General features: G+C 36.4%; 1 protein-coding gene across 2 annotated transcripts in view; it reads left to right on the top strand.

The window, feature by feature from the left end:
• USP15 (ubiquitin specific peptidase 15) overlaps positions 1 to 19455 on the top strand; it is a gene marked incomplete at both ends in the record, with an annotated part of 62095 nt that overhangs the window by 40362 nt on the left and 2278 nt on the right. For both annotated transcript variants that reach the window (XM_079543571.1, XM_079543570.1), the window contains 11 exons: positions 1911 to 2055; positions 12279 to 12452; positions 12745 to 12903; positions 13570 to 13794; positions 15732 to 15815; positions 15905 to 15999; positions 16173 to 16361; positions 17200 to 17315; positions 17424 to 17699; positions 17991 to 18061; positions 18425 to 18540. In XM_079543571.1, the coding sequence (XP_079399697.1) occupies positions 1911 to 2055; positions 12279 to 12452; positions 12745 to 12903; positions 13570 to 13794; positions 15732 to 15815; positions 15905 to 15999; positions 16173 to 16361; positions 17200 to 17315; positions 17424 to 17699; positions 17991 to 18061; positions 18425 to 18540 (1650 nt within the window). The remainder of the gene's footprint in view (positions 1 to 1910; positions 2056 to 12278; positions 12453 to 12744; positions 12904 to 13569; positions 13795 to 15731; positions 15816 to 15904; positions 16000 to 16172; positions 16362 to 17199; positions 17316 to 17423; positions 17700 to 17990; positions 18062 to 18424; positions 18541 to 19455) is intronic.

Genomic DNA, 19455 nt, shown 5'->3' with positions numbered 1-19455 from the left:
TTTTCAGTGAAGAAGCTATGGATAAGAAAAAGGAGAATGAAAAACCCCATGCTATTCAATCTGCTTCTTACCCCTGCATCTCCTGAACTTCCCAGAGAGATCTCTCTTCTACCAACCACATGAAAAGTGTACTTGTTGAATCACGTGAGGAAAGCAATAGGAAGCAAGCAAGGATGCATGTAGCTTACTGTGTACCCCGTACGTGTGCAACCTGTGAGAAGCACGTTTCTTTTGCAACAAGGACCTGATTGTGCTGGGGGTGCCAGCTTAAGGGAGTTGGGGCTGATGACACTAGCTGGGCTGCAGTTATAAAGGGAGATAGAAGGGTAACTTTCCCTGGATGAACTTGGGTCTAATGATGGGAAAGAGTTCATCAGAGAAACATATGTGAAGGGAATGGAGCTTCTGGAGGTTGGAAAATACCTTCTGTAAACTAGAGTGAAGGATATAAACTAATCTTAAACTGAACAGGCAGAATGAACTTTACAGGGATTTTAACTTGGGGTGTGGTCCACTAGCACTTTTGGGGCAAGCCAGAGAGCAGGAATATGTGTAAGTATGGGAAAGGGAAGTATGGACGCATGGAAAGTCACTTACTAAATTCAAATGCACAGGTTTAGAAGTTTGGCAGCAGTTGCTACAAGGGACAGTGGAGCTCATATCTGAGACCATCAAGAAAATCTCTTCTGTTTTTCAATAAATCTTGTTATTAAAACCAAACAACTCTTATCTGTGAAGAGTGAGTACTTGTACGCTGTGGAGACAACTGAAATTCGGTTGGATATAGAGTGTTACACTCTTGAAAGGATTTGGGCACTGTTGCATCCTCAGGCTTTTAAAATCATAAACCTGAATTATTTACTAGATTTGATTATTTGCACTGCATATTTTTCTTTGTCTTTCTTAATATTTGACTTTCACATTTTTGTTCTAATATCTTGTAACATGAATAACACTCAGTGACTGCAGAAATCCTCTTGAAGTTTAGTCAAAACTATCATGCAGATTTAATAATGGTCAGTGCCTGAATTAAAGACTTTAAGCATTCTGTTTGGTTGGTCTTTAAATATATACATATGTGTACATATATATATATATGTGTGTGTGTGTGTGTATATATATATATATGTATATATTGCAGAGCATCATCTTAGAAGATTCTTCTGCTTTTCTAGTGTTCTCTGTTATGCTTTCTACACTTGTTTATACTCTGTTTTTTTATACTCTGTTGTTTTATATTTTGTGTTTTGCATGTCTTTATCCAGAAACAAATTGTTTCAAATCTTACCAATTTACCTATTTCAGTCCTCTCCAGTTTCACCAAATAGATGCATCATAGTGATTGATAATGAAGTTGTTGCAAAGCATTTTGCGCATTCTTTTACCTCTCAAGGCTTTCCTGCATTTGCATGCTGGATTGTGCTGTCCTAGCAGGGAAGCTATAAATAGAGTGTGTGATGCAGTGAGGCAGCTATTCCACAGTGGCCTTGAAAATCTCAGCTCTCACCTGTAACTCTGCGTTCCCATTCCCACTGCCCTCACTGTTGCAGTAGCAGGATGCAAGAGGGCATAAATGATTGATTGCTGCTGGTGGTGTCTAAAGTCTGAGTGTGTTAAATTTGATGGAGCAGTGAAGAAAAGAGTAAGCTGTGAAGCTGCTCCAGTCAGAAAGGGGTAGGGATGTAATATCTGCAGTCATTGCGGCATGTTAGATTTTGGTTGTTTGCAGAGGTGACTTTTAAACTGAATTCAATGCTATTACCAAAGTTAAATAATGGTTTAATCTTTTCTTTTTCACAGAATTTACTTTAAAATTTTTAATCATTTATGCTTTTAAAGTACTTGTATGCATGGAGGTACTGCAGATCACATGTTTACATTGTGATTTTTTTTTGTTTTTGTTTTTACAGTGTGAAAAATTCAAATTATTGTCTCCCATCATACACTGCTTATAAGAATTACGATTATTCAGAGCCAGGAAGGCATAATGAACAGCCAGGCCTGTGTGGCCTGAGTAACTTGGGGAATACATGTTTCATGAATTCAGCAATTCAGGTATGTACTTAAGAGTAAAATTAGCTTGGTGTATTATTTGGAAAATAATATTTTGTTATATCCTGCCATATTTGGGAACTAGCATTGAGATGCCAGTAAGGAGCAGAATAGGATTAATACTTTGAAATTATATATCTGTATTGGTATACTGGGAAAAATGATTTACATAGCTGCATTCATTGCTTCCCTCGTTTCTTGCACTGGGGATAGTGATCTGTTTCAGAAGGAGACTGAACCTTCTAAATGAATGAAACCTTAAATGTGATTCATTATTTCGTAATGATTGCTATGCAGGCATTTTACAAAAAATACTTTTTTGAGATATACTTGGGTACAGACTGTAATGCTGAAGTCAAAAAGTAGATGGCCAGTGTATTTTGGGGCCTCTGTATGCAATTATCATATCCTTTCAAAGCACAGATTACTATGCAAGGAGCCATTGAACATATTTCCCTATGACCCTTGCTCCTTCATGAATGAGATTTTATAGGAATATTAAGTCTCGGTTCTTTACTATGATAATAGTGGAAATAGTAGTGTATCTGTACTCTTACCAAGACCAAAAAAAAATGTAGTCATTTTACTTTTAAGTGGGAGCTTCAGTGGGATAGTCATAGAATCGTAGAATGGTTTTAGTTGGAAGGGTCTTTAAAGCTCCCCTAGTGCCAACTCCCTGCCGTGGGCAGGAATACCTTCTACTAGGTCACGCTGCCCAGGGCTCCATCCAGCCTGGCTTTGAGCACCTCCAGGGATGGGCCATCCACAGCTCCTCTGGGCAACCTGTTCCAGTGCCTCACTAGTCTCACACTGAAAAGTTTCTTTCTTATATCTAATCTAAACCTACCCTCTCTTAGTTTAAAACCATTTACCTCCTTGTCACATATTACTACACTCCCTGCTAAGAATCTCTCCTTATCCTTTCTGTAGGCCCACTTCAGATGCTGAAAGAGCCATTATGAGATCTCCCAAAAGCCTTCTCTTCTCTGAGCTAAATATATTAGTGTTGGAAGGATCCAGTAACTTAGTTTCTTCCTGTTTAATTCTGGAACTCATGTTTTTGTCTTCGAAGCAGTCTTAGTTCAAAAAACTGTAAAATGTACTTAAGGGTTTTTTTTTTTTTTTTTTGCATTTTTTTCTACAAAGTATATAAAGATATTGGATCTTTACCAAGCATATTTGAGACTTAATCTTTTTCTTGGTCATCACAAGGATTCCATAATTACTTTGAATTCCTTCTTTAGCCTATTTAGGTAAAGAGTAGGTTCACATACATTTGTAAGCTAAGTTTATGAGATTTTTGAATTTTTTTTCAGAAGAAGTTACATTCTAGAGATACATAACTTTCTGTCCCTTCTTTGTATATAGACTCAGGGAATAATTGGGGTTAGGAAGGACCTCAGAGTGATCATGGGTCCAGCTTTTTCCTTTTGTCTGTTGATGGTAGTCCTGTCACTGTATACTTCTGAGATGTCTGGCTCCGTGTTCTCTGCAGCCTCCTTTTAGGCAGCTGCAGACAGCAATGAGCTTTTTGCCATTTATTGTCTTTCCCAAGTTGAACAGATGCTTGCAGCTCTCAGCCTTTCCGTGTATGTAGTTCTGTAGTCCACCGGACCATCTTGGAGGCACACTTTCTTGCACTGGGAAAGTCTTAAAAGGGCAGTATTACAATAACAGGCTCTCAAGTGCCAAATAAAGGTGAAGACTTGCTTCCCTTTGCCTCTGGCTACTATTACGAATACAGTCCAGCATGCAATTGTCCACCTTTGCCACAAAGATGCACTGCTGACACATCTGCTTTTCCACAGAAAAGTACGTCTGGATCATATTATGTAAAGCTGTTTTCTGTCCAGTTAACCCCAACTGTAATGGTATACATGGTTATTCCATGGTTATTCCTTATTTTATTTAAGGCATCCATAAGGTTTGATGCATTCATGTTTCAAGGATACTTAAAAATTAGTTGAATAGTGAGGGAAGTAATGAATGATTTTTTTTAGCACGCTGCAAGAAAGGTGGCTAATCTGAAAGTGAGAGAATTTGTGTCATCCGTTCTGAATGAGCTTTGTCAGTGTTCTACACTGCTTGTACAATGAAATGACCAGCCCAGTAGATGAGGAGACAGCAGTGAATATTATATTCTTGGACTTCTGTAAGCCCTTTAATAGTGTATCCCATAGGGTCCTTATGGAGAAGCTCTTGATGTATGGGCTTGACAGGCAGATGATAAGGTGAATGAAAAACTGGCTGAGCAGCTGAGCGCAGCGTGCATAGTGATCAGTGGCACAGAATCTAGTTGGAGGCCAGTAACAGGCAGAATACCCCAGGAGTTAATATTGGGCCCAATTCTGTTTAATATCTTCATTAATTATCTGAGTGGTGCAACAGAGTGCACACTTAGCAAGTTTGCAGATGACACAGAACGGGAGAGAGTGGTGGATAAACCAGTGGGTCATGCTGCCATCCAGAGGGACCTCCTCAGACAGGAGAAGTAGACTGACAAGAATCTCATGGAGTTCAACAAGAAGTACAAAGTCCAACACATGAGGAGGGAAAAACTCCAGGAATTAGTACCAATTGGAAAGCAGAAAAGGACCCAGGGGTGCTGTTAGACACAGAGTTGAACATGAGTCAGCAGTGTGTACTTACTGCTAAGAAAGCTAGCAGTATTCTTGGCTGCATTAGGTAAAGTAAGAAGCAGGTAGAAGATGAACCTTCCCCTCTACCCAGTGCTGATGAGGCTGTACCTGGAAGGCCGTGAGAGAGGTTTTAGTTTCTCTCCTTGGAGGTCTTTAGAAGCTGCCTTAAACGTGATCCTGGGAAGCTTGCTCTAGGTGGTCTTGTTTGAGCAGGATGTTGAGTCAGATGGAGATCCCTTTCTATCTTGGCCATTATGTAATTCTGTGAATAAAACTCCGTATGTAACCTCTCTTGGTTACTAAATTGCATCATTATACTGCTGTCCAAAAACATATTTTTTCTTTGTGGGCCAGAATCACTATTAAGATCAGTGTAGAAGAATATTTTTAGTAAAAAGAGTTTTTTTTAATAAAGCTAGACTGTCTAAAAAATAGGGATAATTTTGACTACTGGCTCAAAACTTTGTTAAAGTAGGCTTGCATTTGTGTATATGTAGATTTTAAAACTTCCAGATGAGAATGATTTGCATTTAGTGTCTTACATAGCTTTTATCACTCTATTAGTATCCCACTATAGTAACTGGATTTTGAAAATCCTGAGGCTTGCATTTTAAACAAAGTCAGCTTTGACTTTGTCACTATTTGGTTATATCTAAGAGGTTGGGTGTTTAAATAAGAATTATAAGAAACTGTGCAGTGCAAGTAAGTTTTGCTGATACACAAGGTAATGCTTTGTGTAAGAAAACTAAAAGGCAGATTCAGTTTGGCATGTTGAATCGCAAGTTTTAGCAATTTTTTTTTCTTCAAATGTTTTATTTGGTACTCTGTACAAGGAAGTATGGAGCATCTTCCAGTTCCATCTCTCCAGGAAACCATTTTGAAGAACATAATGTAATCCTAAAAATCATTGAGAACTGTTTTTAGTGAACATTTAAAGTCTCATACGCTGCAAGGTCTGCTCTCTTTTCCCTATTGCTACCTCTTCACTTCTGCATTTTTGTCCAATTACGTTTTTAGTTTATGTTTGATTATTCATGTTAAAGGTACTTAGTGCTTTCTTAGAAATGTGAAATGCCTACGGCCCTAGCAATCTGAACACATTTGATCACTAGATCTTGGAAGCAAAAAAGGGGTGGGATAGGGTGTAGATAGGAAACTAGGGAATTCTGCTTAGAAATGTTGGATACTGTAGTCTTTGACCTGGATAGTTGCGTGCACCCTCAGCAGGTTCGGGGATGATAGAAAATTGGGAGGAGTTGTTGATAGACAAATTTGCCATTCAGAGGGACTCCAGAGGCTGGAGAAATTGGCAGATAAAGGCGTCATCAAATTAAGAAAATGCAAAGTCCTGCTTACAGAGAAATAATCGCAGGCACCAGTACTGTGGGGCAAGAATGGAGGCTGACTAGCTGGGAAGCAGCTTGGCAGAGAAGCACATAGGGTCCTGGCAGACAAAAAACTGATCATGAGTCAGCAATGCACGCTTTTGGCAAAGAAAGCCAAATGGTCTCCAAGGCAGTATTTGAAAAAACATTGCCAGTACATTGAGAGAGGTGAGCCTTAGCCTGTTTTTGACACTCTGTCCTGATGAGGCATACCTAGAGTGCTGGGTTAACTTCTGGGCTGCCCAGTACAGGGAGGAGATGGAAATACTGGAGCAAGTCCAGTGAAAGGCAACAGAGATGATTAAGGAACTGGGGTAGCTGACCTGTAAGGACAGAGCAGGGACTGTTTAGCTTGGAGAAACAGGTGCTCAGGGGGACTTTACTAGTATGTGGAAATACCTCAAGCAAAGGAATAAAGATGCAGAGCCAAACTAAGTGATACCCACTGAAAGGCCAAGAGACAATGAGTACAACTTGAAACACATGAATTCCACTTAAATATATATTTTTTTAATTTACTGTATGTTTTATCAAACACTGGAACAGATTGCTCGGTATTGCTGTGGAATCTCCATTTTAAAGTTGCATGAAAACTGATTAAACATAGTCCCAAGCAACCTGATATAGCTGATCCTTCTTTGAGCCTTCTTTGAGTTGGACTAGACGATCTCCAGAGGTGCCTTCCAACCTCAGCTACTCTGTGACTCTGTATTTTGCTTTGTTTACTTATTCCAGTTTATATTCTTCAGGTGTCTTCCTTTGCAATTAGGTAAACACAGTTATTTATCAGGATAAATCTGTTGTCTTTAAAGAAAAAAGTTTGCTGTAGAATTTAAAGCACTGAAATAATTTCCAGTTAGATTCATAGTATGTTCTATGTCAAGAGCTCTGCTTCATTCACTGAGTAATGTCCATGTAGTTTCCTTGAACAGAGGTAAGTTTAATCACTTATCTGCTGATTCCTACTTTTCTGATCTTTCTCCTACTCTGCCGACATTGAGATCCCTTAGTGTTCCCAAAAGAGGCTTTTCTGCTTTAGAAACCACTTCATTTCTCAGACAGCTTCTCTTTGCTGTGGTGTCCCGTTACAGTAAAGATGATTTGGATCTGAACTGTTATCAGTGTTCTTCTGACAGGAGAATCACATCCTTATATCTTACTGTCCAGACTGACAGACTTGTCTCAAGGATTTTGCACCTAAACTGTACTATATAGACATTCTGGGCAGTTTTTGTTTTACAAGTTCAATATAGTTTTTCAACCTAGAAGTAAAGTTAGGCTTAGTGCCTTAATCTTCTGTGTGATTTTTGATTGATTTTAAGAGACCTTTTGTTTATTCAAATAGGGTCTTTCAGCGTTACAAAGTTCAAAACAAGTATGGAACAAATTAATGGGTTGGAACTCTTGCATAGGCTTTTCAAATGCTTTTGAAGGCATATTCCATGTTTCAAACTTTAATTTACTTCAGTGTTAAAACCTAAGGCTTGATTTTATTAGTAGAGCCTAAATCATAGAATCACTAAGGTTGAAAAAGACCTCCAGGATCATCTAGTCCAACCATCTCCCACCACCACTATTTCCCCACCAAACTGTGTCCCTTAGTAGCACTATTCCTGTAGTTCTCAGTATTCAATAAAGCAGGGAAGATGAAAGGGAGCTTGTAGACTTTATGAAAACGTTTTATGTTCAAATTTTTACGTCTTACGTATAAAAGTTTTACGTTCAAATGCTTGAACCCATGCCAAGCAAAAAAAAAAAAAAAGTGTACTTGGCAACTAAGTCTTTTATTCACATTCGTTCATATACATGACTATGATGTAAACTGAAGAAATAAGGAAAATATGAATTTTCTGAAGCATTGCTGTGCTGCCACCTGTGGATCTTTCCTAAGTACTGCTTTGCCATTTTGGAGGGGTAATGATCTTTTGCTGTGAAAACCTGAGAATTCACATGGTTTTCATTTTGTGATTCAAAAATAGAAAGATGAAAGTTTTTTTAATATAAAAATTTTCACCAAAACCTGAAATGAGCAGGTTGTTAGTGTTCTGTTTTGGTTGCCATAGGCATACAGAGTTTTGGATTAAGGAGGAGTGTATTAACTGAATTGTTTTTCTCACCACATGTGATACTGATCATGTCAGACAAAAATGATTCTCCTGTAACTGAGATCTCTGTTTCAGTCGATCTAACCTTGGTCTCTTACGAGGCAGCTGAAATAAGAAATTTTAATGTATTTTTTTTGTAAAATTGTTGTTAAGTAGGACAGATCAAGAAGTGAAATATCTGCATGAATACTCAACATTTAAGCTTAATTTCATGATCACAGTATCTCCCCATTTCCACAGTTTACTGACATAATAGGTAATTTGCTGTGAGGTTTCATTATCACTCCTATATAATATCCCCTATGAGATGGGAATTAATACTTCCTGATTACCCTTGGGTCATAGGATAATTCGATGCAACCTCCAGCTCAAAGGAAGGTCAGATTTGAGGTCAGACAAGATTGCACAGGGTTTTGCCCAGCTGAGTCTTTGGAAGGTTTTCAAAAGGGAGGCTGGGTGCACAGCCTCTCTGGGCGTTTGGCTCCAGTGTTTACCGTCCTCATGATGGAAACTTTTTGCCTCATCTCCTTAACCTCTCCTTGTTTCACGTTATGCTGATTGTTTCTTGTCCTCCCACTAAATACCACTGTGGGGAACCTGCTTCCATCTTCCTGTTTACCTCCCTCTAGGAAAGCTGTTTTTGGATCCCCCTGAGATAGTCTCTTCTCCAGAAGAGAGTAAGCCATGATACTTGAGCCTCTTGTCACAGGAGGAGCAATGCTCCAGCCCCTCTTTCTTCATGCATTTCCTTTTCTTTTTCGAGTCCTTGGATCTATAAAGTTTTCCCATATTTAATTTATGTGGATTTAGAGAAGGATAATTTGTTTATATTTCATCTTGTATGAAAGTTTCATAGGATGACAGGTAGAATCAGTAAGATTATAGTACTCCAGTGAAGCTACAACACTAATATATAAGGCACTAAAAATAATCGTTATTTATTATTCAATTTCTCATGCATCTTATTGCCTCCCACACCATACCCGTTAGAGCTATTCATTTTAAACAGTGAGCTGTATATATGTGTTTACAGATGATTAGGCCTCCTTTTTGACTCAGTATTTTAGAATTCCCACAGGCTGGTTGTGTGCTCGTGTGTGCATCAACAGTGCACGCATTAGTAATGCAGTTGATGCACAGAGCATTGTTTTGTTGTCTAGATTTCTTGGAGATTAAGATCTTTTAATACTGATTATAGTAGGGAGTTGCGATCCACAGACTGTTCTGCTACTGGAAAATATTTTTTTTTCCATTTATAAAGTAATTAGGATGTAATGTGGAACTATAATTCCAATATTAACCTTTGTCACGTTGAAGGCTAATATTTCTCTATTTTGTCACACGTAATTGGTGATTGCTCTTGAAGTTTCTACATTCTGTTGCTTTTTCTTTTTTTCTCAGTGATTGTGGAGCTCAACTTCTAGTTGGGGTTCAGACACCGAGACACTTCTCTTTACAGAAATTTTTTTTAGATTGAGTAAAACTTGTGGAGGTTGCACAGCCTGATATGAAGTGCTATCCTGTTAGCTCATCTGTTCACAAAGTTTTCTGTAGTTTTACAGCATTTGTCTAGTTTCTGTTATTTTCTGTTGTTCTTCATCTGTTGGTATACATGCTAGTTTACTGCTCTGTGTTTTTAAAACAAAATACACAGAAAACCTAGGTCAAACAGAGTGATATTGCTGCCTAGTAGATGGGAATAATTTTTCTATTATTATTTTTACTTCTCTTACTGATTCTTTCCATAAGTCTTCCTTGATAACTACAATATATCATAAGGAGAAAATTCTTTCTAAGTGGCTTCTGGATGCTTTTTTTCTCTGGTGTTAATCAAGACCTTAAATAGGTTTCTTTCATCAACCTTTCAAAGAAGAAAACATGCTTGCAAGTATTTTGCTTTATCAGTTATGTTGAGAAGTTTATGCATCAGTGGATATGTGACAAATTCTATTAGTGCTTTTAACAGCTAGAGATTGCAGAAAAGATGCATCTCAGAAATGACCACATTCAGATAGATACTTGTTCCAGTTCTACCATCAGTGTAATCATAAATTGGAATGTAGAAATAGTTATAAACAAAAGGGAAATGTTCTGTTGTAATCTTCACATCATACATACATGGATACAAAAGAGTAGTCTGAAAAAGTGACAAAACCCATTTATAAGGTGAAAAATGGAAAAAGGTAAGTTTACTTCTTGATCAAACAACACTCTGTCAGTGCATTAAGTACAGTGCTTTACTAGCAGTATATAGGAAAATTTGCTATTTTTGCATTTTGCATCAGAACAGTTCCTTGTTCTGATATTACTCACACTAAGCTGGTCAGCTGAACTGATTTGAACTCGAGTAGTCCAGACCAGAAGAAAAGTGAGGAGGAAAAAATAGTTTTTTTGACAGGTTAGTGAGATGAATACATTTATTATGAAATCGGATGAGCACCACAATCAGCAGAGAAGGAACAAAACTTTTTATGTCAGCAGTGTCACATTCAGTTTTACATTAAGATTAGTTTTATTTGTAGTTAATTGAGCATGGTTTGCACTGAACTGTTTCCAAGTATCTGGTGGAACTTGAAGTCCATCTTTTCATTTAGATTGATACTAAAAATGATCTGTTGAAAATTGACCGTTTCGGTATGGATTTGAGAGACCAGATTATTCTCAACTCTTAGCTGTGAGAATCAGTTCAGGGCTGACAACAGATCTTAGGTGGTTTTGGGATGGGAGTAAGAATTCTTTGCCATATGGCAAGAGAAAAATGAGTTTTTGTCGGCAGTCAGCATTCAAAAGGCTTGTAATAGTAGGATATTTTTTTGCGATGTTTACAGCTAGTGAAATCTTGAGATGAGGAGGGAAAGAAAGCAAGGAGTGTAATAAGGGTGTCAAACTCAGCTCTGTAGCACAACTGTTTTTTCATTGAAGTATTTCACCAGTATAACAATAGAGGCAACAACAGAGTAACCATTTTTATCCTGCTTAATGAAATTGTAATTCTTCCAGTTTCAATCGCTGCATCTTACACAGTAGCACATGCAAAGCCAGAATTTTTCTTCCTTCTGTTTTTTTGCAGAGAGGCGGATGAGACTGTCAAAATGTCTTAACTTTTTTTTAGAGACCTCAGTAGAATAAAGAATGCGAAAAATTTAAAATATGTGGTCATAAATCTTTCCTACACCTTATATGCTGAGGCATGGAATTGAGATAATTTCTAAGTGATGGAAATTTTTTTTTCAAAGGAGTGTCAGGAGTAGCACAGAAATTCAAAGTGGTTTCCTGAAATTGTAAATGATACTTCAGTGATTACTTCCTGCTATCTGTAAGTGCTGACAGAAAAGAGGAACATATACTGAGAATAAATGATGATCTCAGTCTAAACTAAGGCCCTTGCTTTCCTTGATTTACTTTGAGCACTGAACAGCTTCACAACATTTAAAAAAACATAGGAAAGGCTGCACTAATTGTGATCCCGAATCCTGTTGTTTCAGCATAGTTTGTTGTCTTCAACAGCATTCATAAGCAGATGCATGAAAAGGGAAGGAATGGGGCAAATATTACCACCTTCCCTTCCTTCACACACCTGCCAAAAAAATCTGTTTTCACCTATTTCCAGCTCACTTTTTTTTCTGAATGCTATGTACTTTGACTTCAGTAAGCCCCACTGTCTGTTCTCATTATTTGACTGTCTCTCTTTAGGGCCTTCTATGTTTCGTGCATTTATAGTAACTCTCAGCAAGGAGTTTCATAATACTGCTGTTCATTTATGAAAAACCACCTTCTCTTTTTTTTTTTTTGAACCTGGTTAGAAATCGTATTGTTGCACTGTGGCTCAAGGAACATCATCCATATGTGACTTATAATGATAGCTGCAGCCATTCTTGGCTTAAAAACATTTATTTCTGAAAAAGACCTGTTCTCATCCTTGCTGGCTGTAGACATTATAGTTTAATGTACTTTTTAAGGCTACTTTAGCAAATTATTTTTTCAAAGGAGTGTCAGTAGCACAGAAATTCAAAGTTCTAACATTGTTTTCCTTATTTCATTGTATTTTGTTTAGAAGTAATTCAAATCATTATTCTGAAAATTCTTTCTGTTTACAGTGTCTGAGCAACACACCTCCTCTAACAGAATATTTTCTCAATGATAAATACCAAGAAGAGTTGAATTTTGACAATCCTTTGGGAATGCGTGGTGAAATTGCAAAATCTTATGCAGAGCTCATCAAGCAAATGTGGTCAGGCAAATACAGTTATGTTACCCCAAGAGCATTTAAGGTTAGTATGAAACTTAACCTGAATGTTTGTTGTCAGTTTTGGTTTTGTAGTGTCAGAATTCAAAACTTACAGAAATAGGCAAAAATAAGAATCTGAAGTCGTATCATCAGTATGCAATGCGTTCATTTATTAAATGTGTTAACTGAGTTTTGACTTCCTGTCACCATTGAAAAGCTTATTTTTTATAATTTTGTAAGTATTTTTCTTTTCAAGTTTCTTCTGTAGCATCTCAGAAGTAGCTCTTCTGCATAACAAATAAGATGCTGGACATATTTCTGTTTTTCTTTTTTAGACACAAGTGGGACGATTTGCACCACAGTTTTCTGGTTATCAGCAACAAGATTGTCAAGAGCTACTGGCTTTTCTCCTGGATGGCTTACATGAGGATTTGAATCGAATTAGGAAAAAGCCTTACATTCAGTTAAAAGATGCGGATGGAAGACCAGACAAGGTGGTCTTTATTGATGTTGGGCATCTTGCTTTTAGTCAAAGCTATAAGCTGTGGGATGCTTTTACATGATTGTGCACTGAAAGGTTGGGATACTGATGAGCTGTTGATTTTTCTGGAGGAGACTTCACAGCATAAACCAAGACCTTAAAATTGAGATCTTATTCAAGTTACTGTTATACGTTTCTGTTCCATCTGAGGAGAAGCAGGGGACTGGGTCATAAGACTTCAAATCCTTTTTATTCCATTCAATGCTGAATTCAGTTAGAAAAACAATTTCTATTCCCTTTTTCTTTTGTGTTTGTCTGTAGTATGCGATGTCCTCTCTCTAGTACCCTTACTTCAGAGAAACTCCTCTGGCATTGAGCCACAACCATACTGATCTGATCATTACTCTTGTAGTAAGGGTTACTGCAGGTGGAATTTTTTTTGTCCTTTTGTCCTACTCCAAACCACGTGAAGTTTTCCCATCCAAAACTGAAAAGATTTCTTTCTGTCATGGGAAAAAGCATTTAAACTGTGATCCTGGTGGATTAATTGCCAAGTCCTTTGGAGTAAGATTTCAATGGCTGGGTGGTAACTGAGAATATTCTAACAATTACTATTAGTAATAATTCTCTACTCATTCTTTCCTGCTTTATTATAACCCAGGTTGTGCTTTAATTACAGGTAGTTGCTGAAGAAGCCTGGGAAAACCATTTAAAAAGAAATGATTCCATCATCGTAGACATATTTCATGGCCTTTTTAAATCCACTCTTGTCTGTCCTGAATGTGCTAAGATTTCTGTAACCTTTGATCCATTTTGTTATTTGACACTTCCATTACCCATGAAAAAAGAACGCACTTTGGAAGTTTTTTTAGTCAGAATGGATCCACTTGCTAAGCCTATGCAGGTAAGCCTCTTAGTTAATATATGAAATTCCTCCTTTGTGGAGCATTGAAAATGATCCTCTGTTCCTTTATATTGTTAAAATTCAAAAGTTCAATAAGCAAATTCATCAAGGTTTAGTTTTTCTGATTTGTGAAGTGCCTCTTAGAGTGTCTGAGGAAGACTAAAAGCATGCTTTTAATTTCTGTCAGTTTCAAGGGCAATATTAGAGATTTCTTTATGGCTGTGTTAATAAGACTTCTTAATCTTTAAAATATGTGCTATCTTCCTTTTTTTACTGTAATGGATTTTTATTGTGATGGATTTGTATGATTTTTTAAAAATACATGTATGCCTAATCCAGACTTAGTTCTTCCGTTTCTTAGCCTCAGAAGACAAGTATAAGAGGATTGGTGATAAATGATGCAAAAAAGCCCTAAATCTATTAGGTTGTGCTGAATCCTTCTTTGCTGTCATAATAGGCCAAATCTGCTTTGACTTAATAGTCAAAAATTTCAGATGAGATTTCTTTGTTTCTTTCTTTGATAAGTTCTATTGCCTATTTATGAGGAAGTATGGTATTGCAAACCTAAAAGTGGCATAAGAAATGTACATAGATTATGATAACATAATAATGAAATGATTCTAGCTATACCTTATGGTATAAGGGAGAAAAAGTGAAGTAAATAAGACACAGGCAGACTTGTAAAAATGAGATTGGAGGGGATTTCAGGAACGTTCTTGGAGTCGGTATGAGTTAGGGAAGTCAGAAACAAAGGAATTTGTTTGAACTACTGTTAGAACTACTATGAGCCCAGTTAGTTATGAGAACAGGTTATATCTTATAAAGGAGAGAACGTAATAATCAAACTAGAGTTTGGATGTATCCTGACTGGATATACACAAGAGATGCACACTATTTGAAGGTGACCCTTGTATGATATGAGGTGATAGTGCATATAGGAATGTAGAGAGATTGGAAAGAGCATGAATTCGGGCATGCTTTTGTGAGTGTAGCTAATTGTATAGGAGATAACAAAGGCATACTGTATGTTGGAATTAATTACAAATTTACAATGCCTTATTTCTTATGCTTGTTTCTAGCTAATCTTGTCTTTATTATGCAAATAACTCTTAGCTGTTTGAAGTTTCATTACTAACTGCCAGTGTACTCACTAAGAAGCACAGAGAGGTTTTTTCTGACTGTTAATTATGAGCTTCTGCCTTTGCAAATGAAATTGTATAATTCAGCCAATAGCCATTGCTTTTTGTAGTCAGAAAGTACCAAAGAAAAAGCTGCTGACACAGTAGCAATTCATTTAACAATAAGTTGCGCCATCAGGAAAGGCCATGGAGATATTTTGGGATACTTAGACAAGTACTCGTGGGAGAAATCCAGAGTATAACCATCCTGAAGAAAAGAAATATCCTGGCTTTTCTTACCAAAAGCTTTTGGCTTTGACTTCAAGAATATATAATAGTTCATTTTTTTCTGCTTTCTTTGTTGTGGTTGTGAAGTTTAGGCCAAAGATTTTTATAGGACAAGTTAAAATAAAGAATTCCAATAGTACTTCATAAAACAATATGTATACCAAGTTTAAGAATCTACTCAATAGCATACATAATATTTCAGTGCCTAAATAAGTAGGTGCTGTTGAAATGTAAGTGAAAGTTGGCGCTGTTAGTTGCCTTGCAGAAAATAAAATTAAAAAAAACCAACAGCGTGTAGACTAGTAAATGTATTCAACATGTGCATGTCTGTATGAGTAAAGCTGTGAAGGTCTAAGTACTGTTTTCAGTAACTTAATGTATTAGCTGATTTAAATGCTTAATAGCTTAAGAATGAAAGAAGAGTATATGAAGTATGCTGAACAAATTAAGGTTTTTATTTGCTTTTTGTTCACATGCATCTTTGGTCTATAAAGAATTAAAGTTTTTTTTATTTAATTTTTTTTTTTTTAGTACAAAGTAGTAGTTCCAAAAATTGGAAATATATTGGATCTTTGCACAGCATTGTCGGCTCTGTCAGGTGTTGCTGCAGATAAGGTGAGAGTAATTTCTTATATAAAGCAAAGCATTTAACACCTCCATGTTTGTTAACCTGATTTAATCGTACATACTCCGTTTTCTTTTAGATGATTGTTACTGATATATACAATCACAGGTTCCACAGGATATTTGCCATGGATGAAAATCTGAGTAGTATTATGGAACGTGATGACATTTATGTGTAAGTACAGATAGGATGTTTCATGGCTACATTCAATTTTTGTTATTAGCATAAGATAAAAACTGGAACATAAGGCAAAGACAAATCAGGTTGGGTTTTTAGTTTATTTTTCCATTATAGCATTTTAAATAGCAACTTTCTGTTTCCAATTTTTTTTTTAATTTTATTTTTAGGTTTGAAATCGCTATCAATAGAACAGAAGATACGGAACAAGTTATAATTCCTGTTTGTTTAAGGGAAAAGTGCAGGCACACTAGCTACAGCCATAGTGGTTCTTCGTTGTTTGGTCAACCTTTTCTCATAGCAGTGCCTAGAAACAACACTGAAGATAAACTGTATAACCTGCTGCTGCTAAGAATGTGGTAAGGTTATTGCTTAAAGAAAAATGCTAATAGTTATAGGGGGTGGGTACCTATTTTTTACATTCACTGCTGACAGATTGAGTAGATGTCAGTAATTAGTTTAAGATTGAATATATTTAGCAGAAAGCAAATAAATTTTAGCCCTTTGAAATGTGAATTTGTGAGGCTTTTGATTTTATTTCTCTGTTGCTGTTATCATAACCTTATCCAAAACTTAAGAAGTCTTTGGAGAGTCAATCTCTATTTGCCTGAGTAGGGAAGTAATTCTACTGTATATTTAGCTGTTAGATCTTAGTAAAACAGAAATGTTTTGCCAGTTACTATTGTGGTTACACCCCCTATAGGTACTATACAATTTCTACATTAATTTATGTTGTAAAACTACAGTTTTACAAACTAGACTGTAGTATGTATCATTATGTGCAAGAAATTAGTCTTATAGCCTCCAATTGAAATTTATGCTTTATTTTCTGTTGATGTAACTTTCCATATAAGTGAACCTGTATATTTCTTGCATTGAAAATATGGTTAATGGACAGTTAAAGAAGTGATTTCTGATCAAACATAATCTAGTACCAAGAATCAAGTGGTAGAAAGTCAAATAACCGTTGAAAACAGAAGATCACAGTCAAGCAGAATTCTAGATTTGCCTATAGCAATAGATGTTAGGTATTAGACTTATTTATTTTGAACAAATCAGAAAGGATTGCAGGAATGGAGTACACTATGAAGGATTTGTAGCCTTTTAATTCTCAGATACGAACAGTGCAAGTGTAAAAAAAAAAAAAAAAAAAAAAATCAGTTGATTCTAAGTGTTGTTTCCATTTGTTATATTTAGCCGATACGTAAAAACGTGCACTGAAACTGATGACACTGAAGGATCCCTACGGTGCTGTAAGGAGCATGGTATCAATGGTAACGGCCCAAATGGAATACATGAAGAGGGCTCTCCAAGTAAGACTGGAATGTCTAAATTTGTTCAGTATTTTGTGTTCAATTTGAAACTGATTCTAATTCTATATTATCTATTCTACCTCGTATCTCACTGCTCAATTGTTTCAGGTGAAATGGAAACAGATGAACAGGATGATGAATCCAGCCAGGATCAGGAGCTTCCTTCAGAGAATGAAAACAGCCAATCAGAAGATTCAGTTGGAGGTGACAATGACTCTGAAAATGGATTATGTACTGAAGATACTTGCAAAGGTCAACCACTCACGGGACACAAAAAGCGATTGTTTACATTCCAGTTCAATAACTTAGGCAATACTGACATAAATTACATCAAAGATGATACCAGGCATATTAGATTTGATGACAGGCAACCTAGGCTTGATGGTAAGTCATGGGGAACGGATTGGGCAACATTTGATTCTGGTATTTTTTTCTCACTCCATTTCCATGGAATATTTTTATAATTCCCTTTGTGTGATACTTGAAAAACCTTTTTTTTTTTTTTTTTTTCCCAAGAGTAAATTCCAAGTAAGTACTTGTTATTGTAATTAACTCTTGGAAATGCAGAAAATGTGTGTGCTTTGATTTTTTTAATTCATTTGAGTGTTTACCCAAGGTTGATACGATCTGATGTAAAACTAGAAATAGTAAGAGAACACGTGTTTTTAATCTTAGAAAGATCTTTCCTTGCGTTGGATTGGGATCCTGAGTTGAAGAAGAGATACTTTGATGATAGTGCAGCAGAGGTAAGCTTTTCATGTTGCTGCCCTTTCCAGCAATAATAAAATTGAAGTGTAAAAATAGAACTTTCCGTGGCATAGAGATGGTAAAACTGTTTGAAAGAAGCACTAGGGTAACTTTTTTTCACATTACTGATAGCAAAAGCGATGCTCTAAACAAACTTCATTTACATGTGTAAGCCAGTAGCAAGTCTCAGACTTACTAATTTAGTAATAAATCCGAAGCTGTGATATAACTCTTGCTTGAATGGTTTCTGATCAGTTTTTCCATATGTAGGAGCTATATAGCAACTCTTTATAGAAAGACGACATCACTAAAATCAGTTTTGTTTCATTTGTTCTCTTAACTCAAGAAATACTTCTCTTTAGGATTTTGAAAAACATGAAAGTGTGGAATATAAGCCTCCCAAAAAGCCTTTTGTGAAATTAAAAGATTGCATTGAGCTGTTCACAACAAAGGAAAAACTAGGTGCTGAAGACCCATGGTAAGGACAAGACGTCAAAATTATTCGATTTTGTGGTGTATTTCTCAAGAGGTATTCAAAAACAAATGTAAATACTTCCAGAGATACCTGATAGTTTTTTTTATGGTCTTTTGAATCTCTCCAAGTTTAACAGCTTCGAGCATGGTTACATTCTAAAAGTATTTTTATGTCAATTGATCGTAGAGCTGGAGTTGTTACCATACGTGGAAGGTTATGTTAGTATGGGAGGTGATTTGTGTATTCGGAATTAGGAGGAAGGGTGAGATTCTTAAGATGCTTTAATCTGTCAGATGTGATCCACGGTGAATTTATAAATACTATGGCAAATCCAGTATGGTGAGTTAAATATTCTTTTCTGAGATGGAAATAAAGTCTATCACTAGATAGAGCTTTTTTAATGCAAATATGCATAACTTGCCTTGCGCTGGTATATGAAATAGGGATGTGCTTAAGCAGATTTGTGGCATGGGAGGTCTCTGTAATCAGTGGAACCTTTCAAATTCATGTACCAAACATATGCCATTGATTTTTATAGTGATTTGTGGTTCTCCAAATTCTGAATTAGGAGTGATATTGGAACGTTCACAGTTACAGAATGCTCCTGTAAGGTCATCCTTCTCTGGGATTTGTCTTAAAGTCTTCTTCAAACACTTGAAGCTCAGATTTCAGTTTGAAGACAGGGTCTGCCACTTTTGTGGATACTTAGTTTTGTAGACTTCCAAACTTTCATAACCAAAGATTGTCCTTTATTTCGGCAGTAGAGGCGGCTGACTTAAAACTTCATGTTTTTTTCCAAGTTGGGTAGATTATGCAATGCTGGACAGACTTAATTTGAGATACCATATAACTCAAGTACAGTGAAGTGCTTCTATTTTTGTAGCATGTTTTAAGCAGAAGGTTGAAACAAACAAAAAA

This window comes from Tetrao urogallus (assembly GCF_951394365.1).
Source record: "Tetrao urogallus genome assembly, chromosome: 1".
NCBI classification, from domain to species: Eukaryota; Metazoa; Chordata; class Aves; order Galliformes; family Phasianidae; genus Tetrao; species Tetrao urogallus.
The sequence above is the reverse complement of the archived record's forward strand: the minus strand, read 5'-3'. Positions and strand labels throughout refer to the sequence as shown.